At 37.3% G+C, this 22,542-nt stretch overlaps 1 protein-coding gene across 2 annotated transcripts; it reads left to right on the plus strand.

Annotated features, from left to right (window-relative positions):
• Positions 1-11,438: 11,438 nt before the first annotated feature.
• On the plus strand, positions 11,439-22,457 carry edaradd (EDAR-associated death domain). Of its 2 annotated transcripts, none has more exons than XM_073827226.1 (6): positions 11,439-11,657; positions 14,564-14,622; positions 15,171-15,222; positions 15,862-15,932; positions 17,479-17,530; positions 19,801-22,457. In XM_073827226.1, the coding sequence occupies exons 1-6, from the start codon at positions 11,600-11,602 to the stop codon at positions 20,175-20,177; spliced, it is 669 nt and encodes a 222-aa protein (XP_073683327.1). In that variant the 5' UTR covers positions 11,439-11,599; the 3' UTR covers positions 20,178-22,457. The 2 variants fall into 2 exon arrangements, with proteins under 2 accessions (XP_073683327.1, XP_073683328.1); XM_073827227.1 differs by having other exon boundaries at positions 15,171-15,213.
• Positions 22,458-22,542: the final 85 nt, after the last annotated feature.

Genomic DNA, 22,542 nt, shown 5'->3' on the forward strand with positions numbered 1-22,542 from the left:
ATATGAACACAAAAACTTAACAGAATATTTATTTAGGAAATTAAAAATCTTGCTGTCTTCCTCGTCAGAACCCTAGATGGGGTCAGCTGGCACAACAAAACTGACTTCTATCCATAGAATTGTTGAGTAGACAGCTGCGAAAGAAAAGGTTTCTGAGTCAGTATCAAGCCCATGTGGATTTGTTTGTGAAAGAAAAGTGCAGATCTACTGAAAACATATAATATTCACATAAATAGTAAATTTATAATAAGAACTGAAAAAAATAGCATTAAGTACTGGTGGTACCACCTATTTTAGCAGAAATAATAAACACCAATCTATTGGTACTAAAACCAAAATTACAAATTTTTCACTGTTTATTTCTTGATCATTTCAATAAATGGTTTAAGTCTGACACTGGATTACTGCATCATGGTATACAAGCCTTTGCAATATTCAGTGGACAAAAAACAGGCATAAAAACAGCCAAACTATCACTTGCCTTACTTTTACCTGAACCGGGCGTATGTCTAAAAATGGACATTCTGTTGTGTTACCACAAACGGGCGTATGATCAAATATGATCACACCATTTTTTATACCACATCGTTCACTAATTTATAGAAATCAAACGCAAACAACGTCTATATCACCATATAACACAACTATTCAGCTATATAATGTGTGAGTTTTATTGACTTACCATTGTGCATTTCGATGCTTTCTCCATTTTTGTGGGACAAAGTAGGAGCGTAAATCAGCATTTTCTCATTCCGGAAGCACGCTGAAGTTTGAAACGCCCCAGACAACTTCCGATTGGTCAGATGCCATTGTGTCGCTATCCGTGACGTAGACTAACATCCGTTGATTGGCTGGGACAAATCCATGTGCTTACACGATCTCATACAAGGGAGGCAGACGCTATTGAAAATGTTCGATTAAGTGATCAAATATGGTGCCTCGCCCTATAAAGGGTTAAACCATGAGAGGTAGAATATTCAAAATATTCATAAACACGCACACATCCACAAAGCCTAAATGCTTTTCATTAAAGTTTAAAATGATCTAATGGGAAGCATAATCAGCTGTTTCGAGACCAAAATGCTTTTTATGAGATAGCATCTGGCAATGAGCAGACACGTCGTTTTTATTATAGTCATTCTCTTTTTTTTCTCTCATTTACTATTGTCTTGCAGCTTTAAAGAGCTTTTCTTCTATCGTTTGGCATTTGAATGAATCAGCAGAGATGATGTTCAATAATAACACAAGCCATTCAGTATTGTGTTGTGCTTCAGTGTGTGCATTTCTAAACAGATATCATTCAGATAGGATGTCTTGGACCGCATAAAGAGTTTTAAATGTCACATAAATGGCAGAGCAGTGGTCTCTGAGCCCTTTAGAGTGTGTGTGAATGTACCACACAATGTTAGAGGGCCAGCCACGGTGACTTGTGCTCAACCAAATAAATGTTAGCAGCAAAGATGACACATACAGTCATGCTGTATGGCTTAAAGCATTCTGGCCTTGAAACAAAACAGCAATGTTTTCGTGTGCAATACTGTGTTGTTATATTCTTAAGCAGTTGTGATTTAGGAGAGGCGTATTCATTATGTTTTAAGAGGTATTAGGCGAGGTTGTCCTCTTTCTGAGCAATTATTCAGCTTGTTATTGAGACACTTTTATGCAGTCTGTGGAGGGACCTCAAAGGAATTTTAATTGCAAATGGAAGCAATAGAAACGAAGTGTCCTCATCCACTTATGCTAATAACAACAGGTTTTATTTCATTCTAGGGGATATCTCAGCTTTAAGCATGTCTGAAACGGTTTGAAATGCAGCAGCTTCTTATGACACTCTCAACACTATCTCTAAATATATATTTCTTTGTAAACGTCTAATTGTCCAATAATTGTTTCCTTGCATTCCACACAGCGGCGTCAGGCAATTTACTAACAATTTATTTGTTGTGGGGAGACCATTCTCAGTCCTGGTTCAATTCTCTGCAAAAAAAAAAAAAAAACGTTTTATTTTTTATTTTATTTTATCAAACTCCCACTTGCCTCAAAAACATGAAAGGAGCAAATACTTTTGCACAGTAGTACTGAATTAAATACATAAATCACACTTAAAAATCTTGTGCCTTTTCTTAGTAACCAAAGCTGAAGTAAAACTGATTAAACATAATTTTGTAATTTTAGAACTAGACACTGAAAAAAATGAATAAAAAAATAAAAACATTTTAGTCTACCACTGTTCTCTATTATTTATTTATTTATTACATTTAATTAATTTACACAATTTGATGTGTAATTCACTGTTATATTCAAAATGTCTTGTGCTAATATAATTTTCTGCTGTAAGTCTCCCTCTCTCTCTCATTATTCAATGAATAAAAATGATTAAGAAAACACACATGAATAAGACATGGTTGGCGATATGTTCATATTTCAGCAATTAGCCCTGCTGAAGTGCTAAATTTCATTACCGCAAAATTAACAGTAGCCACTCGCTTTTCATTTAGCTTGGCCTTCTTCTCAAACCCTCTGCTGTTTAACGAACCACATCAGGAAGGAAAACTGGCCATTGCGAGGCTGTATATCACACCATGACCTGCCATTTTAAACAATGGAGCATTTAGTACATAGCGAGCAGCTAATTATCCTGGTTGCCGCTTTCCAAGAAGTGTATTAATGTTCTCTTTCTACATGGATACGTCTAATACTTCACCTCAGTGAAGTGAAGCCAACATTAACATATATAGATGGAATAACAAAACTGTGTCATAAAATGACCTTGGAAAGGATTAGGAAAGAACTGTTTGCTTGTAAATGCTGAGATCCTCTAAGCACAACATGTAGTCTTTCTTTGTCACTATTCTGATTATACACTAGTGTGCTCTGACAGTTTTCTACATATAGAACACCATTATACTCTCAGTTAAACATGTAGAACACTATTGTGTTTGAGACTATTCTACATCTGAGAAAATAGATAACATGATTTGTCAGTATAAGTAGAACACTATTTGCAAGAAGAGGTGTTAGTGAGGCCAGCAGGGGGTGCTCACCCTGTGGTCTATGTGGGTCCTAATGCCCCAGTATAGTGATGGGGACACTATACTGTAAAAGGCACCGTCCTTCGGATGAGACGTTAAACCGAGGTCCTGACTCTCTGTGGTCATTAAAAATCCCATGGCACTTCTCGTAAAGAGTACCCGGTGTCCTGGCCAAATTCCCTCCACTGGCCCTAGTCAATCATGGCCTCCTAATAATCCCCATTCATTGAATTGGCTCCATAACTCTCTCCTCTCCACCTGTAGCTGGTGTGTGGTGAGCGCACCGGCGCCGTTGTACTGTGGCTGCCGACACATCATCCAAGTGGATGCTGCACACTGGTGATGGTTGAGGAGAGATCCCCTATATGATTGTAAAGCGCTTTGGGTGTACGGCAATACACAATGAAAGCGCTATATAAATGCATCATTCATTCATTCATTCACTTTGTCACTATTAGCAAATGGAACACTATTGTGTTCCGTCATTATTCTAAATATGGAGCACTATTCTGTCACACCATGACAAATGGAAATGCTACATCTGCACCTGACATGAAGGATAGGGGGATTTGTAGTGGTCACTTTGGCATGTCCAGTGTAGATAACCACTATATGTTACGATGCCATACGTAAGGAATAATTGACGACGGGCCGTAGAATTCTTAGAAAATAATGCATTCTGCTTCGCGTCGTGACCGCATCACCACCTCGGGTGTAGGCCTACATTATTTTCGCAGAATTCTACGGCCCGAAGTCAATTATTCCGCTTATACTACAGTTACCACACCTCAAGACATCGATCAGATGAGATATTTCAAGACATTCGTCCGTTTATCCTTAAAACGCTATTGTGAGTAGGATTAATTTCTTACGCAGCTCATCCAACAGCTTCCTTGCTAGTTCCAAAACGTCATTTTAGACCTAGTAACGACGCTTGAGCCGTTGATAGCAAACTAATGCAGTTAATAATGAAGTTTAGACGGACCGACAGACAAGCAGACGGACAGAAAGAGAGAGGGAGAGAGTTTAAGATCGTAAATTACCTCTCTCAAGTCTGTGTGTCTCTGAAAGGTGACTGGCAGCATCGCCTCTACTAACAGTTAAACTTTAAGTTCATTGTCTTCAAGACCACGCCGTTGTTACCTCGCGTGAGAACTGTCATGTCGTTTTTAAGTTGTTTATCGTCAGAGATGCGCTAACAACATTAGCGCGAATGTTAACGTGAGTGAGTGAGAGAGAGCGAGAGAAATAGAGTATGTGCTTTCCGTACATAACAAAACGTAATATTGTGGAAAAAACATGGACATAATCTGTCGTTTTTATCCTGTTGTTTACCGTATGTATTAGTTTTGCCAGTGTCACTGTAGCTTTTGGTTATTTTGCCGTTTTGGGCTGTAATGAAATTGTGTGGCGAAGTGATATAGACATGTACTTGCGGTCAAAAGCTGCCTGGAACTACGTTCACCGTGCGTTTCCCTGAAAATAATGCACACCTCTAGAATGTTCGTCAGCCAATCAGATTCAAGCATTCAACGGCCCTGTAGTATAAGGTGTAATAACAGTCATGCCTGGTGTAGACACAGTGACACTATTCAGCAAATAGAACACAACACTGATCTGTCACTAATCTACAATGAGGGAAAATTATTTGATTCCCTTGCTGATTTTGTATGTTTTCCCACTGACAAAGAAATGATCAGTCTATAATTTTAATGGTAGGTTTTAGGGGTGGGCGATATGACCTAAAATTAACATCATGGTATTTTTCATCTTATGAATGGTGATGGTATAATATAACGGTATTACTTTTTTTTGGTACATTTTGGGTGGAGTAGCCTGTCCTGTCCCTTTAGTATGTGAATAAAGTTAATATTTTTATAATATAATAAGTAAATGGTAGGTATCCTTATTAAAAAGAGACATGGGAGAGTATTATGCATTCTCAACATATTTATTTTGCAAAAAACCTAAAGATCTTACTTAACAGTGTACAACAAAACACAAATTATTTCTTATTGAAACGTAATTTCTGCAATATTTAAAACCTTTAAATAACTGGGGGAAATCAACCCATGACAACAGTTCAAAAGTAGACCAATTCTGTGGGGAAAAAAGCGGACTTGGCAACCCTGCATCCAACACGAGCTGCTGGAGTTATTGTCATTGCACACATGAGTACGAAATTTTCGTCCGAGATTTTTGCATGTTAAAAAAAAATACAGGTTATGTTAATCGAGTTTACACACTGCCTCTGAAACTTTCGTCCGTCATAAAAAAATTTGGATCGTGTTTGATTTTCTGCCTTTTCGCTAATAAGCATTTTGATAAGGATGGCGAATATGAGAAAACTAAAAAAAAAACGCATACGAAAATCGGACTCAGTGTACAATGACCTTTAGATTTGAATGATCACGGGTCGAAAGTAAAGAGAGATGACAAAAATAGACTGGAGGATTTGCTGCAATCTTGTACTCACTGACAAATATCTATTATAAGATGCGCTGCTCCATTTACACAGAGTGTGCGTTATCGCAAAATTGAAAGTAAAAGTAAACAGCGCAAGCACTCATTTAAAAGCGATTTCTATACCCTGCATATTAAAAGTGCGAAAATTATATACAATATTAGAAAATTCCCGGTCGTCCCGATTGCCACTCCGCCCCTGGTATAGGCTACAGGCCGACCTTTCTTCAGGATGTTTCACCAGTCGTTTAATGGCCACTCCCCTTTTACCTACCACCTGCAAAGCTGATACGAATATGTTTTACTTTATTTACAACAAGATATATAGTATAAGGACAGGTATTCAGACCACAACTGAACGTTTGAAGAAAATTTAATGCCTTATTATTTAGAATTAGCTATTATTGATGTAAATGCAGCCGTTCAAGGCACATTATTGATTTATTACGGTATTGACGGTATTAGAAAATCCATGTCGTAGCGCAAAGTCACACTGGTGCTGACTATGACACCGGTGTACCGCCCACCCCTAGTAGGTTTATTTGAAGAGTGAGAGACAGAATAACAACAAAAAAAATCCAGAAAAACACATTTCAAAGTTATAAATTGATTTACATTTTAATGAGTGAAAGAAGTATTTGACCCCATTTGCAAAACATGACTTAGTACTTGGTGGCAAAACCCTGGTTGGCAATAACAGAAGTCAGATGTTTCTTGTAGTTGGCCACCAGGTTTGCACACATCTCAGGAGGGATTTTGTCCCACTCCTCTTTGTAGATCCCCTCAAAGTCATTAAGAACCTTCAGCTCGCTCCACAGATTTTTAATGTCTGGAGACTGGCTAGGCCAATCCAGGACCTTAATGTGCTTCTTCTTGAGCCACTCCTTTGTTGCCTTGGCCATGTGTTTTGGGCCATTGTCATGCTGGAATACCCATCCTTGACCCATTTTCAATGCCCTGGCTGAGGGAAGGAGAATTTGATGGTACACGGCCCTGTCCATCGTCACTTTAATGTGGTGCAGTTGTCTTGTCCCCTTAGCAGAAAAACATCCCCAAAGCATAATGTTTCCACCTCCATGTTTGACGGTGGTAATGGTGTTTTTTTGGGTCATAGGCAGCATCCTCCTCCTCCAAACATGGTGAGTTGAGTTGATGCCAAAGAGCTTAATTTTGTTCTCATCTGACCACAACACTTTCACCCAGTTCTCCTCTGAATCATTCAGATTTTCATTGGCTAACTTCAGACGGGCCTGTACATGTGCTTTCTTGAGCAGGGGGGCCTTGCATGATTTCAGTCCTTCACAGCGTAGTGTGTTACCAATTGTTTTCTTGGTGACTATGGTCCCAGGTGATTTGAGATCATTGACAAGATCCTCCTGTGTAGTTCTGGGCTGATTCCTCACCGTTCTGATCATTGAAACTTCACGAGGTGAGATCTTGCATGGAGCTCCAGACAGAGGGAGATTGACAGTTATTTTGTGTTTCATCCATTTGCGAATAATTGCACCAACTGTTGTCACCTTCTCACCAAGCTGCTTGGCGATGGTCTTGTAGCCCATTCCAGCCTTGTGTAGATGTCCCTGATATCCTTGGACAGTTATTTGGTCTTGGTCATGATGGAGAGTTTGGAATCTGATGGATTGACTACTTCTGTGGACAGGTGTCTTTTATACAGGTAACAAGCTGAGATTAGGAACTCTCCCTTTAAGAGAGGCTCCTAATCTCAGCTTGTTACCTATATAAAAGACACCCGGGAGCCAGAAATCTTGCTGATTGATAGGGGATCAAATATTTATTTCACTCATTAAAATGTCAATTCATAACTTTTTTTAAATGTGTTTTTCTAGATTTTGTTGTTGTTGTTGTTGTTGTTGTTGTTGTTGTTGTTCTGTCTCTCACTGTTAAAATAAACCTACCATTAAAATTATAGACCGATCATTTCTTTTTCAATGGGCAAACATACAAAATCAGTAGGGGATCAGATATTTTTTCCCTCACTGTATATGTAGAACACTGCTCTGTAACTACACTATTGTGCTCTGTCACTGTTCACCATATAGAATATTATTCTGCTATGTGACTATTCTGTAGGTACTTTCTCACTATTCTATATATGGAACACTATTCTGCTCCATCATTCTTTCTAAGTAGAACACCACTTGTGCTTTGTCACTATTAGCAAATGGACCCCTGTTCTGTCATTATTCTACATATGGAGCACTATTCTGTCACACTGTGACAAACGGCAGCCCTACATCTGACACAAAGGATAACGGGATTTGAAACGGCCACTTTGGCACGCCCAGTGTAGACACGGTGTCACTATTCTGCAACAGAACAGTATACTGACCTGTCACTAAACTATACTGTATGTAGAACACTATTCTGCTCTGTAACTCTTTTACTTTATTGCGCTCTGTCATTGTTCAATATATGGAACACTATGCTGCTCTGTCACTATAAGTAGAACACTGCTTGTGCAAATGGAACACTATTGTGTTTTGTCATTATGCCACATATGAAGCACTATTCTGTCACACCATGACAAACAGCAACGCTACATCTGACACAAAGGATCACAGGATTTGCAACAGTCACTTTGGCATGTCCAGTGTAGACAACCTCAAGATGTTACGGTGTGACACAATGTAATAACTGTTGAGCCAATTCTGCAAATAGAACACTATACTGATCTGTGGCTAATCTAGGTATTCTGCTCTGTCAGTATTTTACACTATTGTGCTCTGTCATTGCTCACCATATAGAACACTATTCTGCTTAGTCACTATTCTACACTACTGTGCTATGTCACTGTTCACCATATAGAACACTTTTCTGCTTCGTCACTGTTATGTAAGTAGAACACTATTCTAGATATAGAATACTTTCTGCTCTGTCACTATTTTACACTATTGTGCTCTGTCACTGTTCACCATATACAGGTATGTGACAAGAAATTTTAATATCAAGGGAAAGTCCAGTTATTTTAATATTTTGTTTCAAAAAATTAAACTTGTATGTTATATTAGTTCACTACACACAAAGTGAAATATTTCAAGCCTTTATTTGTTTCAATTTTAATGATTATGGTTAAAGACAAAAAAACAAATCCAGTATTTCACAAAATTAGAATATTCCATGTGACCAATATAAAAAAGGATCTTTAACACATGTTGGCCTTCTGAAAAGTGTGTTAATGTACTGAATTATGTCCTCAGTACTTTGTTGGGCCTACTGTACTTTTGCACTAATTACAGCATCAAGGCGGCGTGGCATGGAGGCGATCAGCCTTTGACACAGTTGAGGTGTTATGGTAGCCCAAGATGCTTTGATGTTGGCCTTCAGCTCGTCTGCATTTCGGGGTCTCTGTTCCCTCATCTTCCTTTTGACAATACCCCAAAGATTTTCAATGGGGCTTAAGTCAGGCGAGTTTGCCAGCCAATCAAGTACAGTTATTCCATGGCTATTAAACCAGGTACTGGTAGTTCTGCCAATAGGATTCCACATGTAGAACACAACTGTGCTCTGTCACTATTCTACACTTCTGCTCTGTCACTACTCTGCATGCGGAACACTATTTTGCTCTCACATTAGCGTTAAAAAGAACACTGTTGTGCTCTGACACTATTTTACTTGTAGAACATGATTGTGTTTTGTCACTGTCCTGCATGTGGAAAACTACTGTGCACATCACCATGTGCTCTTTACTAAAAGCCTATTAGATTCAGTCTGATTGATTAGTCAAGCTAATCGAATTGAATTCTTCTCTGGGTACTCTGTTAAAATGTTATCCTTACAGATAATACCCTAAACTAGACCTCCCCACAACAACTCCCTGTTATTCTTAGCAAAAATTATTACAGTTTTTCTCAATTGCTAAAACACTAAACCCTAATGTCTGAACCAAATGCTCAGTTGCCTGAACCCATTGATTGAATCAATCACTCTTTTGGCAAAACCATAAGCACTTTTCACCTGTTTAGACACAACTTGCCAACACATTTTCATTGTGATGCACCCGTGCTGCATAATGGTGAGCACAGGTGACAAAAGTCAAACACAATTAAAGCACAGGTTTCACCACTTGAACACAACAACTCAAAACTGATCACACTTGTGGCTAATGATGTGAGGGAACATATACAGTAAGCCAGTTCAGAGAACACTGGTTTGTGAGGCCTGAGAGGAAGAGTTCGTGTGAGAGGTGGTCGAGGTGGTTAGCGAAGACAAAGAACAGTAATATCTGATGAAATCCAAACATCAGTAGATTCACTGTGTCCACCATAATCCGAAGATTTAGAGAAGAGAACAGGTAATTACCATTTTTTGACATTATAGTCAAATAATTATTTTCTCACATTCACTTGCATTGACGATTTTTCAATCTAGAGGTCCAGTGGGGTTTTACGGATGGGCGGGACTTACCAGCTCTATAGTATGTCATACAGTAATTGCTGTCAACATTTACACACTGTACTATAATGTCAAAAAATGGTAATTACCTGTTCTCTTCTCTAAATCTTCGGATTATGGTGGACACAGTGAATCTACTGATGTTTGGTTGTACCCTTTGTCCAGCCTCCCTCATGCTCATACCATGGACAAGAACATGGTCAATCACAGTCGCTCTGATTTCATCAGATATTACTGTTCTTTGTCTTCGCTGACCACCTCGACCACCTCGACCTCCTCTCACATGAACTCTTCCCATCTATGTTGTTGCCTGGCCAGACAAAATGTGGCCTGTGATGTGGATGAAGTCCTGTGGCCTGACCCAGTACGGAGACATGATGCTGTGGCTGACTAATGCACTTATTTGTATATTTTTGTACTTTATTTTTACATGGGCTTACTGTTCACAAGTGGCAAACGCATAGGATTTCTGTTTGTTTTTACAAGTGCTATGTGTAAATGCACAAGATTCCTGTTTTGTCTTTTTGTACAAGTGCTAAATGCACAGGTTTTCTTTGTTTTGCAACATGCATTTAGCCTACAGTGAACAATAAACATTTATTTCTCCAGCTTCATGTCCTGAGCATTGTGTTTTCTATTTTTCTATGTAGTGTTTAGTGACTGTTCAGTAGTGTTTTTAATTTTGATTGACTCGGGGCACGATTTGACAACATAGTTCAGTTTTGAGCACAGATTGAACTGTTTTGAGGTGAAAGTTTGGTTTTGCAAGAAGAGTCTGGGATTTTGTGAATGTAGCTTGAGAATTGGGTTTTGTGTTCACAGTTTAGAGAAAAGGAGAGCAGCTTTCAAGAAATGTGTCTTAGCAATTGAGAAAAACTGTATTAGGCAAGTAATGTATTTTTTTTTTTCAAACCGTGTGCTTATAGCGACCCACAGTGGTGACATTCTGAAATACAGACGTAAACACACACTAAAATTAGTATTTTAGAGGGAGTTTTTTTCCAACCACTTTCTTATACATCAAGTGTTTTTTTTTAATAGTGTAAGTTATTTTTAGTAATACGCCAGCAAGTTAAATGTAGGCTGCAAATGACGTTCATAGCTGTTTTTTAATTATAACAGGAAGGTTTTGTTAAGCCTTTTACCATATATTTGAATTTCCTCTAAAATAATGTTGAAAGTAAAACGTAAATGTCCGCTTATCACAAATGAAAACGTATCCCAATTAAACGTATTTTTGAACGTTTATATATTTTAGAACTTGCGTGTAGTCAAGGTGCAAGGCAAATATTTTATTTGACATGATGGTGCATTGGTTCATTCATAAATTTCATGTACGTTTTGTTTATTCTCATAATCTTAACCTAAAAATATGAAAATAATGTGACATTTCATGTCAGTTGTAGAGGCAGGGGTGAGAAGATATGGCGTTATCTATGGCGTAAATGCTCGCACATCTACGCAATTTCCTTGTGTGGGAGAGAGAGAGATACTCGAGCGCTCTGTTGTTCTCCCATAGCTCTAGTCACACAAGTCGATGTCTGAGGTGCAGGAAAAGTAAGATCCGGTATTTTAAGCTTTTCCTGTAGGCTCTATCTACCGGTACAGCACGCGCTCACAGGTGAAATAAACACCGGCGCCGTACACAACATTTCCATTCTTCGTGTTGAGGTTATCAGCGATCATCTCCTATGTGTGAAACAATCGTAGTGAACATGACGAGTTTGAAGGCGTTCGCCGAGTCGTTTGGTAAGTGTATCAACTTGTTTGTACCTATAAAACACATGAGATGTTGGACAGTTGTTTTATTTAGGTTCGGAGAACTTGATTTTCAGTTTTCTAAATAATGCGGTTGGAAGTAGCTCAAAGGGTGAACATTTATAGTTCTTATGCATGTTAAATGTAAGCAAGCAGTAGTGGACATATCATGATTTATGTTATTGTGCAAATATATATATATATATATATATATAGCAAAATGTCTTCAGGTCAAGGGGGTTGAATAATTGAGAGGTTGAATAATTGGGGGTTGAATAATTTTGATTGCAACTGTATGTATGTATGTATGTATGTATGTATGTATATATATATATATATATATATATATATATATATATATATATATATATATATATAGTTTGTTAGGTTGCATTAGATCAGGTGAACTTTCTCTCGCTAAGGCTGCAGTCTGTGGTGTGTAAGAATAAAAACTTTTCTGTTTTTATTTCAAAAGACTTTATCACTTCATGTAGAGGTGACAGGGTTTATAGTGCACTATTTGTGTATGTTGCTTCTGTTAGTGTATGGGTGGCCATGCAGAAGAAGATCTGTGCAGAGGGTTTTGCCCTGCAGGATTATATTATGATGTGGTTTACATTTTATCTCTTCAAGTGCATCCCGAGCAAGCAGCTACATGCTCTCTGCATTCCCTGGCTGAGCAGAAACAGTCATGAATGGATTCAGGCTGCGCAGGTTTGGATTCGTCTGCAGCACTGACTGAGGCTAAATGTGGCACGTGTAGATTGATCTGTCCATGAGCTTTATAGCATGAAACATGCTGAATTGTAAAAGAGACCGAGAAACATTTGGGGCAAATGTCTATATAAAACAATTTCGCTTTTTGTAATTAGTATTGGGTATTTTTGCAGTGGGGCAAAAGAAGTGAAAATAACTTTCCATAGATAACATCAGCTCAAGGTGCTAGGCACCCTTTCCGGTTTGATGCTTACATCAGTGTTTGTTGCTTGTTTTTTCCCTGCCTGTACTTTCAACAGTCATCATGTTTGCAGTGAAAGGGCGACATCCTGTTTCAGTTGATGGGATTTCTTAGAAAATACCCTATATTTTATGCTCATGCATTTTTTTTTCTAAGGACTGTTACAGTGAACAAAAATAACTTCCTAATTCCTCTGAATTGTGCCGTTCATGTGAAGTAGTAGTGGTGGTCAACACACAGCCCCTATGTAGTGTGGGTGAGACTGAGGTGATATGATAACCATGCATGATCAGTCTTTCCCCTCACAAAACCTCAAGAAAAAGACAGTCAGTTTTTCTTATGTCTGTCCTATTAGCATATCTCAGAAACATGGAAGTCATGCTTTTTTTTGCTTTGCCTCTGAATATCAACAGAAGAGTGTATTGTGCAGTGACATGGGCTTTCCTATGTTTCTCACTATTTATTGCCGTTCCAAATGTATGAATGGTTAGGTTTCGATATCTTACTAGGTACATTTTGGCTTGACATTCTTATTTTGAATACAGTACCAAGACGTTAAGATGTCCACATCTAAAAAAAATTGCAAAAAGATTTTATGTCCAGAGAAAGCACATTAAATGTAAGTCTACTTTTAAGGTTTCAAAGAAGTTTTTGAAAAAATAAAATGTACAAATTTGGTTGAAATAATGGTAAATTGTCATTCAGTGTTACACTATATATAAAGAATTCAAACAACATGCTTATTCTAACTTGTACATATTAAATATATATATAGAAAATAAGGGAGCATATTAAATTGTATTGTGTTTAAATGAGTAAAAAAGTCTTACTGACAAATGGGGAAAACCTAGGATAGTGGCAAACTTTAAAAACGTAGAACTTAAGTTTTTAAGTTGAATCTGGTGAAAACTTTTTACAGTGCACTGAATGACATTTTAGTGGGTGTCTTCTGTAAATTAGGGAGAAATGTATATTTATTTTTAAATTAATGCAATTCAATTAAACACAAAACTTTTATTTTTTTTAAACAATTTAAAGCAGTATTACACTTATTGTTTTAATGCTTAAACCCTTTTGTGTCTTTGACCCTTGTCCATTTATGGAAATGTCATCACAGAAAAATCAGCTCTAGTTTTAAGTGTAACAGAAGTAGTGACATAATTTTTTCCTCTGCATTGTGACACATCTGATTGAAACAGATTGTCCAAAAGGTTCAAATAAAAGTACAAATAAAACAGTAAGATCAATAACATGTATTTTGATAATAGACAGGGTGGTTTTTATTTTATGACTAGGCCCTACTTTGATTTTAAACTGTACAAACACAAATTGTCATTTAGTTTTTTCCTTCACACACTAAAATGGAACACTTTCATGGCTGTGCAAAGCTTATCAATATTTATTAAGGCAAGCACCATTCAATTTATGACTGTCTGTCTGTTTAGGCACCTCAAATTGGGGCAATCACAGAAATATTGAATGGGACATTATCTTCTGTTTGAATCTGCCACATGCCAGTGATGCCACTGAATTACACACACCACGCTTCTCACCCATACACACACGTCTCTCACACTTCCTTCCTCTCAAGTCACTTAGTCATTTTTACTGCCAATTCTCTCTATTTCTTTATGCTGCTTGTTGGTTCCGTAATTGTATCCAGCTTCAGAGCGTGTTTCAAATTCAGCACCCTTAAAGTGTCTACATTAACAGAGGAACCTTTTTTGTGACTGAAAAACATTAACAGGTGCTTTTTGTCTTTGACACTTAGAAACTTAACTGATGTTTTTAACTCTGATTTGAACCTTTTTCAATTAGAGTCATCACACTTATTATCTTAGTGCTAATATCCATATATTTCTATGTATATGTTTTCATTCAGTTCACAGATTCAGTGTAACACACCATGTGTTTTAACCCTTGGCTTCTTTTTTTGCAGGGAGAGTGGCTTCTGAACCGGTGGAGGACACTGACCCCAGCAGCTTCATTACAGATATGGTAAATGTTCCTATTTTTCCTAAACATACAGTTGATGTATTTATACTCTTATTCAGAAGAGTTTGCTGCTGCAATGTTATGGATGGATGACGTTGGGTAATACCCACTGACACATCAATTGAATCATATGTTGATGTTTAGTTTTGGTTTGTTATGACACGCTACATGAGTTGTAAACATTGTCGCCTTTCATATTGTGATCAAACGCAACAGATTATGTAGGTTCGACATGATTTTCATACATGATATGAAAGTAGCACTGAATGGGAGGAGCAGGTTTTGAAACTCACACTTTTGTTGTGTGACGCCCTCCACTAAGTCTCAGAGGTTTGTTCTAGCATGTTCTCTGCTCATTTATCCGCACATCTGAAAGTTTAATTTTCCTCCCTTCGCTACACTGCGCACACCCCCTCGCTTAATATGTGTCCCGACATGTAGAAAGAGAAACAAAGATGTATTGTTTTCCTCTGAGGTCTTAATTCTGATGCATGTGATGGGATGTTTGACCTCTTCGCTGATGTTTGGGTGTGTATGTTTGTGTGTTTCAGTCTCTGAGGTCAAACTACCCTGTTCAGGTCACTGATCCTCAAGGTATCAGAGGTATTTGTCATTTGTTTACATTGTTTTACATACACTGTAAAAAAAATTGCTGTAGTTCTGCAGCTGGTTGCCAGTAACTTACTGTAGATTTTTAATTTATGTTATTTACTGGCAACAGTTTGTTCAAAGTTAAATGAACATTAAACATTAACAAGTCTTTGTCTTTACAGAATAAAACTATAAAATAACAACCTACTGCAAAGCATTCTGGGAACCAGAAACCTTCATCAACCTTTTTCTGTTTTTTTCCTTCAGATTTTGGTTCCCAGAATGCTTTGCATGAGGCTGTTATTTTAGTTTTATTCTGTAAAGATAAAGACTTGTTAATGTTTAATGTTCAATTAACTTTGAACAAACTGTTGCCAGTAAATAGCATAAATTAAAATCTACAGTAAGTTACTGGCAACCAGCTGCCAGTAATACTGTAATTTCTACAGATTTTGTTTACAGTGTAGTGATAACTGACAGACAACGAATGTCATGTTTATTTAATCAGTTCTGCTGATCTCAGTTTAGGTGACCTTTGGGTCAACCTCCACACTTTCCATATAATTGTGCTTAATAGGACACGAAGGCATAAAGTGTTCATAAAAGGTCAGCAGATTTATTCATAGAAAGTTGATCTCTGATACTCTACAGATCCTGTAACCCTCCAGCTCAGCTCTGTACCCCCTGGATATCTGTCGTCAGCGGTAGACAGGATACGACAGGTGAGTCATGTGATTCTTTCATTTCTTCGCATCGTCCTCTGGAAAGAGTTGGGGGTTAGTACTTGCTATCATTATTTGCTGAAGTCACGTACGCATTTCCGACAACATCCTTATTTATACATTCAGACTCACACTGTGTGGTGTACTGATAATCAAGGAGTTGTATCATGTGGGCTGTAGTTTCATATAAATGCCAAAGGCTGCTTTTCGTTTCACTCCTCAGGGCTGTGTGGTTATTCCCCTGTGCGTGTTTCACATGTTAGGTCTTAACTGAGTTTTCATTAGAGCTGTGGAATCTCTGTACCACTAACTTTAAAGGGGACATCGCAAAGTTGTGTTGGTGTTTGCATATAAATGTGTCTTAGCAGTGTGTGGACACAACCACCCTACAATTATACAAATCCATTCACTATTTTTTTAACCCCCAAAAAACTTCAAACTTAATTATCAAGCCGTTTTGATTTTCTGAGCAGTATGACATCATACTGATCAGGCCCCGCCCACGACCACTGACGGACTGTCCCTTATTAGCCTATTTCCATCCTCAGCTAGTTGTACGCTGTCCACCATTTTCTCCGCGCTCGAGCAGCTGTACTGACAACAATGTTTAGAAAGCAATGCAGGTGTTTTGTAGTTAACGTAAAAAAGTGAACATAAGAGTCTTTATTTTCTCCCGACATCAGAGCCACTGAGGACGCAGTGGATTCGTTTGTTTTTGATGGTAACGCACCACCAAATACAGAAAAAGCAGAAGGTAGAGGTGGAGTGAGCAGTAGCTCATTAGCAAAAGTTTACAGATAATGTACTCACCCCCTTGTCATCCAAGATGTTTTTCTTTATTCAGTCATAAAGAAATTATGTTTTTTGAGGAAAACATTTCAGGATTTCTCACCATATAATGGGCTTCTATGGTGCCCTCGAGTTTGAACTTTCAAAATGCAGTTTAAATGCAGCTTCAGAGGGCTCTAAACAATCCCAGCCGAGGAAGAAGAGTCTTACCTAGCGAAACGATCAGTTATTTTCTAAAAACATTTACAATTTATATACTTTTTAATCTCTACACAGAGTACACACAGAGCTAGACAAGATGAGCATTTGAGGATAAAAGTATATAAATTGTAACTTTTTTTTAGAAAATAACCGATCGTTTTGCTAGACAAGACCCTTCTTTCCTCGGCTGGGATTGTTTAAAACCCTTTGAAGCTGCATTTTGGAAGTTCAAACGCGGGGCACTATAGAAGTCCATTATATGGAGAGAAATCCTGAAGTGTTTTTCTCAAAAAACATAATTTCCTTAAGACTGAAGAAAGAAAGACATAAACATCTTGGATGTTCTCAAAGTGAACTACTCCTTTAAGGAATTTTAACTAAAGTATTTTGCAGACATTTCATGAAGACCCTAAAGAATCACAAAACTTGTGGAAAATAGGCATCCGATGTCCGCTTTAATGTATTTGTGAAGTGTGTAATACTTGTGCCTTCTTTGTTGAATCTTTAACTTCAATAATACATATGCCTTACCATCTCTCTTTATTTTATCACCCAGCCTGTGGAAAATGACGGTAGTGAATTTATTGCATCATCTACTGTTTCATCAGGTATGTGGACGTAGTAGAATACTACCATTTCTACTATACACAACTGTCACCACATATTGGACACAGTGTTATAAGAATGGGGTATTAATACGTTGTACATTGCTAACAATAAATCTTTGCAGTTTTGTAATTTTGTTTATCACATTCATGACAAAGTTTCAGAACTGATATCTCACATCAATTTATATCATGTATTACACACACACATACAGTTCAAATGTTTACATACACTTCGCAAATTATTTGACCAAAATAAGAGGTATCATACAATATGCATGTTATTTTTATTTAGTACTGACCTGAATAAGATATTTCACATAAAAGATGTTTACATATAGTCCTAAAGAGAAAATAATAGCTAAATTTATAAAAATGACCCCATTCAGAAGTTAACATACACTTGATTCTTAATACTATGTTTGTTACCTGAATGATCCACAGCTGCTTTTTTTTTTTTTTTGTTTAGTGATAGTTGTTCATGAGTCCCTTGTTTGTCCTGAACAGTTAAACTGCCTGCTGCTCTTCAGAAAAATCCTTCAGGTCCCACAAATTCTTAGTTTTTTTTTTTGTGTGTGTGTGTATTTGAACCCTTTCCAACAATGATTGTATGATTTTGAGATCCATCTTTTCACACTGAGGACAACCCAGTGGCTCATATGCAACTATTACAGAAGGTTCAAACACTCACTGATGCTTTAGAAGAAAAACAATGCATGAAGAGCTGGGGGTGAAAACTTTTAAACAGAATGAAGATGTGTACATTTTTCTTGTTTTGCCTTAATATCATATTTTTTCCATTTAGTACAGCCCTTCAGAGGATACAGAAGATAAGATCAGGGTAAATTTAACTTATTTTGCCTTCTGAGAAAAAGTATCCTTTGTAGCTTCTGAAGGGCAGTATATATATACGCAATGTGTAGTTTGTCATTTAATGAGTCATTGAATCGTGGGATTTGTTTAAATAAGGATTTTTTCATTCAGGAACAAAGCAAGTGACTGATTATGTTATGAATAGGTAATTTAATCATTTGCTTCATTGCTCATCTGATGTTGTTTAACTATGTTCTGAATATAAAAAGCAAGAATTAATACAGGCAGGCATCACATTAGTGGCACTGAAAATGGTGTGAGAGCGTGAAAACAGTGTGAATTGCCTTTAAGTTATGTAGTGTAAAGGCCGTGCAACAAACCTACAACAGCAACAAGTCTGTGTTGGCTAAATACATTTATCAGCTTCTACAGCTAAAAGAGAAGTTCACTTCCAGAACCAAAATTTACAGATAATGTACTCACTACCCCTTTGTCATCCAAGATGTAAATGTCTTTTTCTTCAGTTCAGTCGTAAAGAAATTATCTTTTTTTAAAGGGAAACATTTCAGGATTTTTCTCCATGTAGTGGACTTCTATGGTGCCCCGAGTTTGAACTTCTAAAATGCAGTTTAAATGCGGCTTCAAACGATCCTAAATGCGTTTGAAAATGATCCCAGCCAAGAAAGAAGGGTCTTATCTAGTGAAACAATCAGTTATTTTTTAATTTATTTTTTAATTGATAATTTATATACTTTTTAACCTCAAACGCTCATCTTGTCTTGCTCTGGCTGAACTTTTTTCCCAGTTCAAGACAGTTAGGGTATGTTAACTCCCATCTTATTTTCTCCCTCAACTTCAAAAATCATTTCAAAATCATCCTACATTGCTGCAGAAGTACCAACCTAGTGTTTGCAAAGTGAACATGCAAAGAAGATCAAACACCCTTAACAAAAAAGAGTAAAACAGCGATGTAGGACGATTTTGAAGTTGAGGGAGAAAATGAGATGGGGGAGGGGGGGTTTCGACATACACTGTCTTGAACCAGAAAAAAGTTCAAGAGTTCAGGCAGAGCAAAACAAGATAAGCGTATTAGGTTAAAAAGTATATAAACTGTCATTTTAAATTGTAATTTAAAAAATAAATAAATAATCGATCGTTTTACACATTTGGGATTGTTAGAAGTCGCATTTAAACTGCATTTTGGAAGTTCAAACTCGGGGCACCATAGAAGTCCACTATATGGAGAAAAATCCTGAATTGTTTTCCTCAAAAAACAGAATTTCTTTACGATTGAAGACAGAAAAACATGAACATCGTGGATGACAAGGGGCTGAGTACATTATCTGTACATTTTTGTTCTGGAAGTAAACTTCTCTTTTAAAGATTAAAAACCTTTTTCATGTGTCCTTTCATGTATCTCAACTTTATCCAATGTCTGCTTTTCTGTCCCCTCTTTCTAGATTTCGGTAAAGAGCATAAGCCCTGTAAGGAGTGTTTATGTTCAGCCCCTCCACCCAAAATCAGTGACCTGATGAACGACGAAGACCTTCTGTACACTCTACGGCTGAAGCTGGATCCGACTCACTGCACTGTTAAAAACTGGAAGAACTTTGCAAGCCGTTGGGGAATGAGCTACGACGAGCTCACGCTTCTAGAGCAACGCACACACGGTCCCATCTACCAGAGTCCCACTCAAGAGTTCCTCCTGCGCTACAACCAGAAACCTGTCACGGAGCTCACCCAACTCTGCCAGCTTTACCAGCGCATCGACGTGCTACGATTGCTCCAGAGGTGGATGGAGAACGACTGGCCCTCGCGGTGGCAGCAGGCCCATTAGCTGGGACTTTACAATAAAGGGACCTCAAAGGAGAAACGTGGTCGTAGAAAATGAAATTCATGACTGCAGGGATGGACAGCAGGTCAGAACACACATTACTGAACAGTGTCGGTATAAAGACGGTGTTTACAAGGTTGTACACTGGACGTAGTTGATTTTTGTTAAAGTTTGGCTGATCTTATCACTCTAAATGTCACAGCTGTATTAGCTATATGACAAAAGGGTGATTAACAAATATAGGCAGCGGCTCCCAGCACTTCAGGAGAAAACGGAAAGAACACTCAGGTGTGACCTACTCATTTCGATTCTTTCTGGAAATTCTCTGTGGTTCCAGTCATACAGCGCTTAACTTATTTTAATACAAACAGTCATCTGCTGGCGGTGTGCCACTGTTGGTGGTCTTATGAAGTGTCCTTAAATTAGTAACATATATGATGTTGAGTCATTGTGATCAAGATCACAATGACTTTTAAGACGGCTTCTCACCTTTATTCCTGCCTGCATTCTAGTAACAGCGTCATTCTCGAATTGATCACACAAAAACAGAATCTCAATTTTAGCTGTGGTTCAGCTTTCTGTAATTTCTCATTGGAACAAATTCTGCGAAAAGGCATTCATATACTAGCAAAATATTCAATTAGATTACAATTTAATTGATGTGATTTTCCAGCTAGTGTTATTGCCAGATCACATATATATATACATTGTTGTCATTTTGCAAGTCTATCAAAAGTAAAACAAAAATGATAACAAAAGAATTGATGAGGTAAAGAAAAATGTTTACCCTTGGCACCACCATAGTCTAGCACTTATATGGTACAGGAAGACATTCTATGATTATTGGCTTTTTTATAAAACACAATTAATTTGTGTCTGTAAATCATTTGATAAGCATTCTCTTTTGAACTGTCATATTGAACTAAATCAAGATGTAAGAATGGGTTTACAGACTTTATACATTGGAATTCATTCTGCATATGTTCTATCCACCTTTTTCCTAAATGCAAAAGTCTCGCCCAACTAGAGCAATGCTTTACATTTCCAGTCTACTTCTAGTCAAATTACAGTATTTTCATGACACATCATCCACCGGCCATATTGGCGGTACTGAACGTAAACAACGCCACTGAACAGAACGAAACTTGCATATTTTGCTTATTATTGCTGCTCAAAATGGTCAATTATTGTCATGTTTTGGGCTGTACCAATAAGTCGGACTGGGAAAAACATTCGGAGTACTATAGACTGCCAAAAGTTATAACAAATCAATGAAAAGAGTGCAAAAAACTGCCTGAGGAAAAAAGGCGTTTGTGGTTGGCCAAACTGAACCAGGATTTCCAGGGCAAGAATTTCTTAAGCTAATAATTATATTTAGTTGTACTGAAAAAAATGTAATCTTGCGGAAGTAAGCTAATTGCCGAGACCTCCGGTTTATTAGCCGCTGTAGGGAAATAATGAGAAGAATAACAACATGCAGTAAATGGAAAACTGTTTGTACTAAACCAGAGTGTTCATAATTAAAATAATACATTAAAATAAAATGGTAAGACACACCAATTTGCAATATCAAACAGCAAAACAAGCCGTTTTGTACAGCTAAAAATAAAAAACCAGAACAATACAGTTGTACAAATAGCAGTGCGCGCTCTTATGGGAAAATAATGTGAATATGGATTTCTATTGTGACTGGAAGCTTAAAGTATCCAATCGTAAGTTAGAATTCATGGTGGCACTCATGGGTTACTCAGGAAAAAGGTGGATAAATGAGGCACGTTGTGCAACTGAAGTGGCCAGTAAAAGATTCAAAATTTGAATTTGAGCATATACCGAAACATATTCCCATTGCACTGCTCTCTGAGCACTTGAATTTAGTATCATGTTTGGTATGAATGGCACTTAATTTTTTTTATTATTATTATTATTTTAAGACTTTAAGAAAGATTTAGCATGTCTCTAAGGGAGTGGTAAAAAAGCAGTATAACTGCAGAGAACAATGGATCTGGAAGTTGACTGGACTTGCTTAAACATTCTGACCTGTTTTAAATTTAACTATTAAAAATTTGTTTTAAAAATGCAAGGTGTGGCTGATCAAAATGAGGTCAAATGTAAAATTACAATGCAGGTAGTATGGTAGAATCTGACAACATTACCTCTTATACACAAGACTCTTTAAAAAAGTGTTTGGTTTTGTGCCCTGTACTCTACCTGGATTTTTATTTCCTGTGTCTAAAAATCTAAGCCTGTTTGTGTGCATCAGGGTCTCTCTGTTTAAAAATAAAACTTTTATATGCACAATATCTGAATATTTCTTATCACCATTATAGTCTAAATACAAAGTATTTTTTCTTCAGCAATACATTATGAA

This window comes from Garra rufa, chromosome 21, assembly GCF_049309525.1.
Source record: "Garra rufa chromosome 21, GarRuf1.0, whole genome shotgun sequence".
Taxonomy (NCBI): domain Eukaryota; kingdom Metazoa; phylum Chordata; class Actinopteri; order Cypriniformes; family Cyprinidae; genus Garra; species Garra rufa.